The following is a 13882-nucleotide window of genomic DNA, read 5'->3' on the forward strand; positions in this document are numbered from 1 at the left end:
GTTTTACATGTTAGCCATATATGTCATATTTGAAATTATGAGAGTAAGATGTTCAAAGAGGACTGGACTAAAGATATAAATCTAACATTTAAAGAAGAGGAGAAACCTACAGGAAAAAATGTTGAAAGGTATGAGGGATTCCAGAGAGAAGTGACACAAAAGCCAAAGGAGAAAGCTTTTAAAACAAAGGTCATGTCAAACGTCTACAGCATTGAAAATGGTAGCTATTTTCATTGTTCCAAGTTTTCACACTAACTGGAAAGGAGTTTAAAGGGAGTCAAGGAAAAGTGTATTTGATTTACTGAAATTACGTGAGATATACACATTTACAAATGAATAATGACAAGAAAGTAGAGGAGGCACACTCAAGACAGATGAGAGAGGAGGAAGAGATGCAGTTAGGTCCTTAAGCAGCAGCAGAAGACAAGAGTTAAGAACACAGAAGAGCTGATCTTCCATAGCACAGTGGACACTTTTTCCCTGTAACTGGAACAAAGGAGTAAGAATGAGACAAATATAGATAAGTTAGAAGGCAAGAAGGAGGCCGGGCGCGGTGGCTCACACCTGTAATCCCAGCACTTTGGGAAGCCGAGGCGGACGGATCACGAGGTCAGGAGATCGAGACCATCCTGGCTAACACGGTGAAACCCCGTCCCTACTAAAAATACAAAAAAAAAAAAAAAAAATTAGCCGGGCGTGGCGGCGGGTGCCTGTAGTCCCAGCCACTCAGGAGGCTGAGGCAGGAGAATGGCATGAACCCAGGAAGTGGAGCTTGCAGTGAGCCAAGATCGTGCCATTGCACTCCAACCTGGGCAACAGAGTGAGACTCCGTCTCAAAAAAAAAAACAAAAACAAAAAAAACAAACAAACCAAAAAAAAACCAAAAAAAGAAAGCAAGAAGGCAGGAAGCATAAGATATTTACTGGATGAACAAACATAAGGCTACCTGCAGAGGTTGAGAAGTATAGCTGAGCATGGAGCTTGGAGAGAGCTATTTGGAAGAGATCATTAAGGGAATGGGAGAGGGATCTGTCCTGAGATTAAATAAAAGGATAGATTAGAGGCATGGTAGGTCCAATGGAGATTTTAGATCCTAAAATTTTAATGGCACAAGATGCAGTGTTTGTGTCATTTGAAACTGCACTGCTAAACCATTTTGGATGAAAGGTGACACAGTTGGGGATTTGCTGATTAAAATGCAAAACAGACCAGAATACTGAAGAAAAGAGACAGTATGACCTATTGCATCTCAGCTTAAGTAATAAGAAAGACTAGGAATAATCTGCCTGGAAGGAAATGGAGCAGGGACAAGAAATAAATACTGTGTAACAAAATGTCTATCATATGGCCGGGCACAGTGGCTCACGCCTGTAATCCCAGCACTGGGAGGAAGAGGCGGGCAGATCGCGAGGTCAGGAGATCGAGACCACGGTGAAACCCCATCTCTACTAAAAGTACAAAAAATTAGCTGGGCGCGGTGGCGGGCACCTGTTAGTCCCAGCTACTCGGGAGGCTGAGGCAGAAGAATGGCGTGAAGCCGGGAGGCAGAGCTTGCAGTGAGCCGAGATCGTGCCACTGCACTCTAGCCTAGGCAACAGAACGAGACTCCAACTCAAAAAAGAAAAAAAAAGCAAAAAATGTCTATCATATAGCATTAAATATTTAGATGAACTAGAAAGGAACACTGAAAAAGAGTAAAGATGCCAATTGCATAAAAATGTTGGAATTAATTTTTTTTCTTTAAAATATAATTTCTTGTCCGGGTGCGATGGCTCATGCCTGCAATCCCAACACTTTGGGAGGCCGAGGTGGGTGGATTACCTGAGGTCAGGAGTTTGAGACCAGCCTAGACAACATGATGAAACCCCATCTCTACTAAAAATACAAAAAATTAGCCGAGCATGATGGCAGATGCCTGTAATCCCAGCTACTTGGGAAATCAAGGCAGCAGAATCGCTTGAACCCGGGAGGCCGAGGCTGCAGTGAGCCGAGATTGCGCCACTGCATTCCAGCCTGGGTGACAGAGCAAGACTCCGTCTTTAAAAAAAAAAAAAATTTATATGTAAAAAACTTTTTCACACGCACACACAAAAAAAAATCAGGAAAGAGGTCAACTTTGCTTTTAAAATGTCAGTCACAAATTCACAATTTTTTTTTTCTAAACTGGGAGGTCATCAGAGATTACCTAAGTCAATGGTTCTCAACTGAGTGTTAAGAGATGGCCTGCTATGAACCTGCTGACTTAATGTATTATACTGAGAGCAGGATGAAAGCTCAGGGTTGGGAAGCAATTTGGGCAAGGAAAGGTAGTCAACAAGTTGAAAAGCCAAGATGAGAGAATGAGACTGACTACTGTACTATACTCTTGTGATTTTGATTGCTTTATATGCAATCTTCTTCCCAATAAATCACTCTGCAACCTATGAGAAAATAATGCTTTTCTGACCCACTAATTCCAGGCCTGGCCCCTTGAATTGTTTTGAAAGTGATATGTGCCACATCCAAACAGAATTCACGTGTGATCCTATCAAAGTTCTCTTCCCACTGGCACAATAACATGTCCCACAATAGGGGCTGATCCTTCTCAGTATGGATCCCAGAATGAAGAAGACACATGAAGCAGAGTCCCAGCTGATCTACAGCCAATATGTAAGGGAAATATAAATTTCATTATTATAAGCCACCACTCCTTTCAGGTTGTTACTGTAGATGACTAGCAAACACTAATAAGTGTACCCTGAAAATGGGATGTAAAAGCTAACTATAACTTGACTTGGAAGCATTAAATTAACCAAGAATCTCTGTGTGTGCTTAAGAAATAAATATGTGCTTAAATAGTTGCAAAATAAAAGAGTTTTCTTCAACTAAAAATAGACATAAATAAGAATTATAAAAAAACACTTTCACTCACAAAAATACATCTGTATTCTGTATTTTAAACATGAAAAAAGATAAATTAATCTCATTTTCAGTATACTTCTTCAATTTTGGGATTTATATATGAGAAGCACCTATAACCATTTTAATTTCTATTCCTACTCATATTTTAAAAACTCAATTATTTATCATTATGAGCAATATATTTTCTTTTTAAATCTTGCAACAGTAGTAATACAAGGAGAGGTCATTATCCAACTGATAAATTCAAATTAAAGCACCACAGAGATATCATTTCAACTTAACAAAGTAGCAAAAGTTAAGAACAAACCTGATGCTTTAGGTATTAATACATTTATTATTGTTTTCATTGTCATTGTATCATTATTTTAGTATTTAAAAAGAATTTTGAAAAATCCAGCATGACTACATAGTCATACCTTATATACTTTATCACCATCTTCTGGTTCCGGACTGGATGGCAACGACAGTTGAATATCATGCAATGAACCACTTCCATCATGCTGTCAGAAAGAAGGGAAGAAAAACACTAGATTAATATAGTAATTGTGGACATTCAGTTCAACCTGAATTTACCCAGACCAAATGCTAGCATGGTGAAGAACAAATGGGAGATAAAATTTTAGAAATCTTCATTTCCCCTATATATACTGTTAGAAGGAAATGTGGAAGAAGAAAAAAGGGAGCTACGGCAAGAATAATCTGTGGAAGTAAATAACGGATACTATATAAGCGGTTGAAATACAGAACCATTAAGCATTATGAGAAATTTCCTAAAGAATTTTAAGACTGTTTCACCTAAGAAAAGTGTAAAACAAAGGTCAACTGAATCTGCTTTGGTTTAGACATGTTTTGAGTACAAAGGAGCCATAAACAATAATATTAAATAACTCAATAAGGTTTAGCAGCAAAAATAACTGAACTAAAAATACTAGCTACATGAGGATATATATTGCATAACTCCATTTATATGAAGTCTGAGAAAAGGCAAAACTAATGTAAGGCGTTAGAAATCAGAAGAATGATGGTAGACTAAAGGGAAGGGGGTTACTGACTAAGAAGGAACATTAGGGAACCTAGTAGGAAGCCGGAAATGTTCTATGTCCTGAGTGTATGGTAGTTAAACATACGTATGAAAAGCTTGAGCTGTACACTTAAGACTGGTACACCTTAACCACTTTACTGGATGTATATCATGCCTCAAAAAAGGGTGAAATAAAGATTTTTGTTCCAAAACATTATAAAGAAAATAAGATGACAATATTAAGTTCCACCCTTTGCTGAATTGGTTTAGTAATAAGAAACCACATACTCAATGGTTCAGAAAGACAGCCTCAAGAAAAATGAACCAGTGAAGAATATAACTGGATGACGTGCTACCTTGATCAGGACTGAGCCCCTGACCAAGGCAGCACAACTGAGGTTCAACACCTTATTTGTTCATGATTCCTGGCTGCCTCAGTAAACCCAGTGACTGAACCAGCAACTTCAAGGAATGTAACATCGCAGTCTTCCTCAGATATATCTTTTCTGGTTCTCCCATACCATGGATAATGTCTACAATAGGGGAGGTGAGCATGTAGGTTATTTTCTTCTTAATTTATTGTACTGTATACCCACTGACACAGAATCTCTAGGGATGGGGCCCAGAATTTCTAAATGTGTATTTAGGGAAGTTCAAAAGGTAATGCTGATTGACAGTCAAGAGAGTAAGTGTTTGCCAAATTTCCAGCATAGATAAATTACTTTTCTATGGTGGTGCCAAATGGACATTAAGACTTTGATCTAAGAACATAGGCAACATTCTAATGAATAGCAATATTCTCAGAACACATTTTTAAAAATTAAGAAATAAAGAAAGTAAAGCGAGTTTTATAGGACTCATCTCAGTAAAAAGTTCATCTCCATTATTACTGCCTAGACATATAAAAGCATCGCCAGTCCTACCTACAAGTATATTTGAGAAGAGAGACAGACTGTAAAATCTGAATTATTTCCAAATATCTAAATGTCTTCTTCCCAACTGTAATGCAGGAACCCCAAGGAATATGAGACAACACAAGCACATACTGCTTTGCATTAGATACAGGTGCACTTGTGGGAAGTGTACAGCAGAATAGAAAAAATAAAACAACAGCATTTAGGATAGAGGAAAAAAGAGAAGTCCAGCAAAACAGAAAATACCAGAGAGGTCACAAAATACCAGGAACTGAGTAAAGTAGCTCCGTAAAGCTGTTGTAAATTCATCGGTTCATCCCTAAGCAGCACTTGCTTGGATCTGATCCTAAACAGCATAGCAAAGACTTTGAAAAATAACCTAAGATTACTTCCCAGGTCCCAGACTAGCCTCTGGAAGATGTATACTCAGAACAGATCTGGAAAGCATGGCAAAAGCTTTGAAAACAGAGCTGGCATTAAAACCACAATCAAGACAGCTAGCTGTACCTTGTAGCCTAAACTCAACCACATTGTTTGCCTGTTTAAAAACAAAATAAAATAAAGATTTAAAGAAGATCAGGAATCTCATTATACAACGTTCAAATATCTAATATATAATCCAAAATTACTCAACATCTAAACAAAGGAGAAAATGTCAACTCACAAAGGAAAAGACAATAAAAAAACGCCAACACCAAAATGACACAGAAGGTAGAATTGGAAGAGATTTTAACAGAGCTGTTATTAAAATTCTCCAAAAGAATAAACTCTTGAAGGGACTACAAAGAGAAAATCTCAGGAAAAAAAAAAAACAGAATATAAAAAGTAGAAACAAATGGAGAGTTTAGACCTGAAAAGAGTCAAAAACCAAAATTTTAAAATGTACTATTGATGGGCTATAAATACTAGCATTTCAGATTACACAATAAACTTAAAGAGTGATCAACAAAAATTATCCAATCTGAATGATGAAGAGCAACAAGACTGGTCAAAAAAAATTGACAGAGCCTGCTCAGGAACATATGTGGACAGTAATAAAAGAGCTAACACTCCTGTCATTGAAGTCACAGAAGGATACGGGTGGGCAGAAAAAATATTTCAAGAAATAATGGATAAACACACCCCAAATTTGGTGAAAGACACAAACCTACAGATTTGAGAAGCCAAATTTAAAAGAACTAAAAATACACCAAACATACACTCTCTGAACATAAGAGAATTTAACTAGAAACTAATAACAGAAAGATAATCTCCATACACTTGAAAAGTAGACAACCTTCTAAATCATCCTTGGGTCAAAGAAGAAGTCTCAAGAAAAACAAGAAAATATTGTGTACTGAAGGAAAATAACAGACACCACATACCAAAATTTGTGGAATGCAACTAAAGCAGAGTGATAAGGGAAAATTATAGAATGAAATACTTTTATTAAAACAAATTTGACAAATGTCAAATCAATAACTGGAGCAAAATAAATATACAACAAGCAGAAAGAAGAAAATGATCAAGAGCAGAAATTAATTAAACTGAAAATTAAAAAACACAAATAAATCAATGAAACTAAAAACATATTCTTTGAAAATTTCTAGACATCTAGCAAAACTGCCAAAACGCAACAAAGAAAGCACAAATCAAAACATTATCAGGAATGAAAGCAGAAATGTTATTACAGACATCTCAAATGCTAGGAGTAAATAAAGCAATAATAGTATAAATGACTCTATACACACAAATTTGACAACTTATGTGAAGTGGCAAAATTCTTCAAAAGCAACAAACTCTTGAAACTCACCTAAGATGAAACAGATAACCTGTGTAAACATATGACTATTAATAAAAATGAATTCATGGTTTAAAGCCTCTCACTAAAAAAAAAAAAAATCTGAGGCCAGATGTTTTACTGGCAAATTGTTCCAAAATTTAAGAGAATAACATCAATTCTATACAACCACTTAGAGAAAAATCAAATTAAATTAATAAAATCAATTAATGAGGCCATTAATTGCACTTCCCTGATACTAAAACAAAGACAGTATAAGAAGACTACAGATCAATATTCTTCATGTATAAGGATGCAGAAGTCTTTTTAAAAATCTCACACGTGTAATCCCAGCACTTTGGGAGGCCAAGACAGGGGGATCACCTGAGGTCAGGAGTTTGAGATGAGCCTGGCCAACATGGTGAAACCCCATTTCTACTAAAAATACGAAAAAAAAAAATTAGCCGGGCATGGTGGTGTACAGCCATAGTTCCAGCTACTCAGGAGGCCGAGGCAGGAGAATTGCTTGAACCTGGGAGGCGGAAGTTGCAGTGAGCCAAGACTGCACCCCCGCACTCCAGCCTGGGCAACAGAGTGAGACTCCATCTCAAAAAAAAAAAAAAAAAATCGAAGAATCAAAACCAACAATATGTAAAAAGGGAAATACATCATGAGCAACTGAGGTTGATCCCATGAATGCAAAGCTGGTTCAATAGTCAGAAAGCAATGTAATTCACCAAATTGAGAAATAAAAGGTCTGCACAATTATCTCAATGGACACAGATAAATTTCCTGGCAAAATTCAATATCCAATCAGGATTTTAAAAAACTCAGAAAGCTAGGAATAAAAGAACTTGCTCAACCTGATAAAGTTCATCCAAAAAACCCACCAGGCATGGTGGCTCATGCCTGTAACCCCAGTACTTTGGGTGGCCAAGAGGGGCAGATCACTTGAGCCCAAGAGTTCCAGACCAGTCTGGGCAGCATGGTAAAACTCTGTCTCTACCAAAAATACAAAAAATTAGCCAGGTGTGGTGGGATGCACCTGTAGTCCCAGCAAATTGACAGAATGAGGTGGGAGAATCACCTGAGCCTGGGAAGTCAAGGCTGCGATCAGTCATGACTATGCCACTGCACTCCAGCCTGGGTAACCGAAGGAGACCCTGTCTCTGATTCCCCCCCAAAACCAAAACAAAACAAAACACCCTACCAGTAACATCATATTTAATGGTGAAAGATGGAATATTCTACCCCAAGACCAGGAACAAGGCACTCCTATTCAATATCATAGTGGAGTTTCTATCCAGTGCAATAAGGCAAGAAAAAGAAATAAAAGGTGAACAAATAGGAAAGAAAAAAAAACCCTCATTTAGACACAGAATGTATGGTGTAGAAAGTCCCTTAAGTATCCATAATAAAAGTATTAGAAATTTGGGAGGCTGAGGCAGGCAGACCACATGAGGTCAGGAATTCAAGAACACCCTGGCCAACATGGCAAAACTCCATCTCTACTAAAAATACAAAAATTAACCAGGTGTGGTGGCACACGCCTGTAATTCCAGCTACTCAGGAGGCTGAGGCAGGAGAATCGCTTGAATCCAGGAAGCGGGGGTTGCAGTGAGCTGAGATCGTGCCACTGCATTCCAGTCTGGGCAACAGAGCGAGAACGTCTCAAAGACAAAAACAAAAACTACTAGAACTAGTACATGAATTTAGCAAAATCACAGGATACAAGGTCAATATATGAAAATCAACTGTGTATGGCAAACAACTGAAAATTGAATTTAAAAAAAAATACCATTTATGATAAAGCAAAATCCAAAAGACAAGGGAAAAAATCCAAAATAACAAAAGAGAAATACTTAGGTACAAATCCAACAAAACACAGACTAACTCTGTATACTAAATATATAGGTTGATTTCTTTCACATATATGTATATACATATATGTGTATATGTGAAGGAATATATATGTGTGTGTATATGTGAAAGAAATCAGAGAGAACTAAATAAATGGAGACATCCTCTGTTCATGAATGGAAAGATTAAATATTGTTGAGATATCAATTCTCTTCCAAATTCAACTGGAGATTCAGTATTCTCCCTATCAAAATCCCAGCAGAATTTATTTTTTGTAGAAATAGAAACGCTGCTTCTAAAATTTACATGAAAAGGCAAAAGAACTAAAATAGTCAAACAATTCTGAAAAGAGAAAGTTGGAAGAGTCACACTACTTCAAGACTTACTATAAAGCTCCAGTAACCAAGAGAATGTGATAATAGCAAAAAGATAAACATACATCAAAGGAAAGAAAAGAGTCCAGAAACAGACACACACATTTATGGTCAAAGGCATTTCTGACAAAAATACAAAGGCAAAACACTACAGAAACAATATTCTTTCCAACCAATGGCACTAGAACAACTGAACATACACATGTGATAAAAATAATCTTGGCCCATAACTCATACCACATACGAAAACTCTTAAAACAGATTATACACCTAAATTTCAAACTTAAAACTATAAAACTTACCCACATAAACATAGAAAATCTTTGCAATCTTGTGTTGAGCAAAGATTTCTTAGACCAAAAACATGATCTATGGAAACAATGATGGCAAAAAAATGATAAATTTTACTTCAAGAGCAGAACTTCTGCTCTCACGCCTGTAATCCCAGCCTTTTGGGAAGCCGAAGCAGGTGGATCACTTGAGGTCAGGAGTTCCGAGACCAGCCTGGCCAACATGGTAAAACCCCGTCACTACGGAACAAAATACAAAAAATTAGCTGGGCGTGGTGGCATTCACCTGTAATCCCAGCTACTCCAGAGGCTGAGACAGGAGAATCACTTGAACCAGGGAGGTGGAAGTTGCAGTGAGCCTAGATCATGCCACTGCACTCTAGCCTGGGCAACAGAGCAAAACTCTGTCTCCAAAAACAAAAACAAAAACAAACAAACAAAATTATATAAATTATATATATATATATAATTTATATAATTATAACTAAAATTAAAAATAATACAATTATATATAATATATAATATATAGCATATTATACATATAAATATATGATTGCAGATATTTTCTTCCAGTCCATGTCTTTTTATATATATATTATATGATATTTTATAATATATATTTATATATAATATATATTTATATATAAATATAATTTTAAATATATATTTATTTTAAATATATATGTAAAATAAATATATATTATATATAATATATATTTATATATAATATAATTATATATTATATAATATATATTATATATAATTATATATTATATAATATATATTGCAGATATATACGTATATACGTATATATAGACACATATATGTATATATATACGTATATACGTATATACATATACATATATACGTATATATACATATATGTGTCTATATATACATATATGTCTATATATACATACACATATATATGTGTGTATATATATATATGATTGCAGATATTCTCTTCCAGTCCATGTCTTCTTTTATATATATTATATTATATTTTATAATATATATTTATTTTAAATATATATTTAAAATATATATTATATATTTATATATAATACATATAATATATACATATATTTTTATATATAATTATTATATATTATTTATATATAATTACATATAATTATTTATGTATAATATATAATTATATATATTTATATATATTTAGCATATATATATAAAAGAAGACATGGACTGGAAGAAAATATCTGCAATCATTCAAGTAAATACTGAGCATAATGGGTAACTCATAGAAAGCCTTTTTAAAGTGTTAGCTCATTTTAAAACAATAGTAACAAAATAATGAGAATGTGAAGGTGCAGGGTTATTAACTCACAATTGTACATAGTTGCCCAAAAAGCTAGTCCCATTTTTAAAAATATCCATTTGTTTCATCACTTACATACCTAATAAAGGAGCTATATCTAAAATATATAAAGAACTCTCAAAAATCAGTAAGAAAAGACATTTGTGTTAATAGGCAAAAAAGACACTTCACCAAAAAAGATATACAAATGGCAGTCACATGAAAATATGCTCAATATCATTAATCTTTACACAAATGCGAATTAAATCAACAATGAGATACCACTAAACACCTATTCAGTGGCTTTTATAATACACTGATAATACCAAGTGCCAGCAAGAATGCAGAACAATAGTTACATTCTTACATTGCTGGCGGCAATACAAAATGATATAGTTACCAAGGAAAACACTTTGGTAGTTTCTTAAAAAGTTAAGTTTACACTTACCATACAACCCAGCAATCCTACTCCCAAGTATTTACCCGAGAGAAATAAAAACACATGCTCACATGAAAATCTGTAAACAAATATTTACAGCAGCTTTATTTGTAACTGCAAAAAAATTAGCAAGCAACATAAATACCCTTCAGCTGGTAAATGAATAAGCAAACTGGTAGCATTAAAATAGAACACTAACTCTGCAATATATAGAAAGAAATTCCTAATACACGGTACAGCATAAATGAATATTTCAAGTTGCATTACGTTAAGTAAAAAAAGCCAGACTCAAAGGCTATATATTATACTCAAAAGGCTATATCATATCCATTTATGTGATAATCTTTTCATATCAGTGGTTGCCAGGAGCTAGCAGTGGATGTAGAAATTGACTTTAAAAGAAAATAAGGAATTCTGGGAGGTGATTGTAATAGCTGCAAAACTGTCAATTAAAGCTCATAAAACTGTACACTGAATTCATGCAGGTGGGGGTCTGTGTTTGATTTGAGGGCTCAGCATGGCGTTTCCTGTTCTCTCCCCTGTGTGGCTGCAGCTCGGGCCTTTGGCCTGACCCAGCCCGATATAGGCTTTGGAAGAGCTACAGAAACATCTAGAAGAAGCAAAGGTGTTGCTGGTGAAGGCTACTAGGAAAGGAGTACGCGATGCCCTTACAGGTGAAAAAAATCCAAAATTGAGATGGAAATCCAGAACAAGATGCAACAGCAATCATAGAAGAAAGCAGAACTTCTTGATAATGAAAAGCCAGATGCTGTGATTGCTCCCGTTACAATGGGATATACAGTGAAAACCAGTAATTATGGATGGGATCAGTCAGATAAGTCTGTGAAAATCTACATTACCTTAACTGGAGTTCATCAAGTTCCCACTGAGAATGTGCAGGTGCATTTCACAGAGAGGTCATTTGATCTTCTGGTAAAGAATCTAAGTGGGAGGAGTTACTCCATGACTGTGAACAATCTCCTGAAACCCATTTCTGTGGAAGGCAGTTCAGAAAAGGTCAAGACTGATACAGTTCTTATTTTATGCAGAAAGAAAGTGGAAAAGGCTGGGCGCGGTGGCTCACGCCTGTAATCCCAGCACTTTGGGAGGCCGAGGCAGGCAGATCACCTGAGGTCAGGAGTTTGAGACAAGCCTGGCCAACATGGCAAAACCTCGTCTCTACTAAAAGTACAAAAATTAGCCACGTGTGGTGGCAGGCACCTATAATCCCAGCTACTCAGGAAGCTGAGGCAGGAGAATCACTTGAACCCTGGAGGTGGAGGTTGCAGTGAGCCGAGATTGCGCCACTGTACCCCAACCTGGGCGACAGAGTAAGATTCTTTCTCAAAAAAAAAAAAAAAAGAAAAAAAGAAAAAAGAAAAAGAAAAAAAGAAAGAGAAAGAAAGTGGAAACCACAAGGTGGGAGGGATTACCTGGCTCAGGTTGAAAAAGATTGCTGTTCTTACACTGCTAATAAAGACACCTGAGACTGGGTAATTTATAAAGAAAAAGAGGTTTAATGGACTCACATTTGCCATGTGGCTGGGAAGCCTCATAATCATGGCGGAAGGAGAAGCACAGGCATGTCTTACATGGTGGCAGGCAAGACAGCATGTGCAGGGGAACTGCCCCTCATAAAACCATCAGATCTCATGAGACTTATTCACTACCATGAGAACAGCATGGGAAAAACCCTTTCCCCCATGATTCAATTACCTCTCACCAGGTCCATCCCACAACACGTGGGGATTATGGGAGCTACAATTCAAGAAGAGATTTGGGTTGGGACACAGCCAAACCAAATCAAGTGCAAAGAAAAAGAGAAACCCTCCTATGATACTGAAACAGATGCTAGTGAGGGATTGATGAATATTCTAAAGAAAATATATGAAGAAGGAGATAATGATATGAAGCAAACCATTAATAAAGCCTGGGTGTAATCAAGAGAGAAGCACATCAAAGGAGACAGAATTTTGAGACTTAGAAGTCCTTTTGGGAACTGTATTGTGGAAATACGGATGTTGCCAATAAGGAAATATTGGTGAGCTGCATATATAAATTTGACATCTATTTAACAGCCTTCTTCTAAGTAAAAGCAATGAATTCTTCATTTCCTACGAGGATTTATTTAAATAAAATATGCTTATTAAACACTCAAAAAAAACTGTACACCAAAAGGCTGAATTTTACTGTGTATATTGCATCTCAATAGAACTGCACTAGCTTGAATGATGTCCCCCCTAGAAATTCATGTCCATCCAGAACCTGTGAACGTGACATTACTTGAAAATAGGCCTTTACAATATAATCAAGTTGAGTTCACACTGGATTAGGGTGGGTCATAAATCCAATTAGCTGATATCCTTATAAGAAGGGAGAAATTTGGACCCACAGACACACAAGGGAGAAGGTCATGTGAAGATGGAAGTAGAGACTGGAGAGATGCATCTACAAACCAAGGAACCCAAGGATTGCTGGTAACCACTAGAAGGTAGAAGAAACGCAAGTTTCTCTTACAGAGCCTTCAGACAGATCAAAGCCCTGATGACAACGCCTTGGTTTTGGATTTCTAGCCTCCAGAACTATGACAGAATAAACTTCTATTGATGTAAGCCTCCAAGGTGTGGTAATCTGTTATGGCAGCTCCAAAAAACTAATATAAGATTTGATCAAAAAACAGCTAAAAGCAAGCAAAAAGGAGAGAGAAACACCAAATAAATCTCAACAATCACACCTACAAAAAGCTGAAATAGCAATATTATTGTAACATGAGAAGCAGGGTAGCATTAAAGAAGGAAAGTATTAATAAACAAAGAATTCTAATTAGTAATCAGAGGACCAATCTGCCAAGAAGATGTACCAATCATAAACATGTATACACCTGATAGAATAGCCTGAAAATACTACAACAAAAATGGAAAGCATTAAAAGGAGAAACTGAGACATCTGTAATTATAGCAGGAGATTAACACTACTCTCAGAAATTCACACATCAAAGGCAAAAATTTA

General features: G+C 36.0%; 1 protein-coding gene and 1 pseudogene across 12 annotated transcripts in view; one reads left to right on the forward strand and one right to left on the reverse strand.

Annotated features, from left to right (window-relative positions):
- Positions 1–13882, reverse strand: part of CCSER2 (coiled-coil serine rich protein 2) — a 188410-nt gene that overhangs the window by 47045 nt on the left and 127483 nt on the right. For all 12 annotated transcript variants that reach the window (XM_024253157.3, XM_024253161.3, XM_054521706.2 and 9 more), the window contains 1 exon segment: positions 3318–3401. In XM_024253157.3, the coding sequence (XP_024108925.1) occupies positions 3318–3401 (84 nt within the window).
- LOC103891644 (calcyclin-binding protein-like) lies at positions 10776–13160 on the forward strand (annotated as a pseudogene).

The sequence above is a fragment of the Pongo abelii genome, chromosome 8 (assembly GCF_028885655.2).
Source record: "Pongo abelii isolate AG06213 chromosome 8, NHGRI_mPonAbe1-v2.0_pri, whole genome shotgun sequence".
NCBI lineage: Eukaryota > Metazoa > Chordata > Mammalia > Primates > Hominidae > Pongo > Pongo abelii.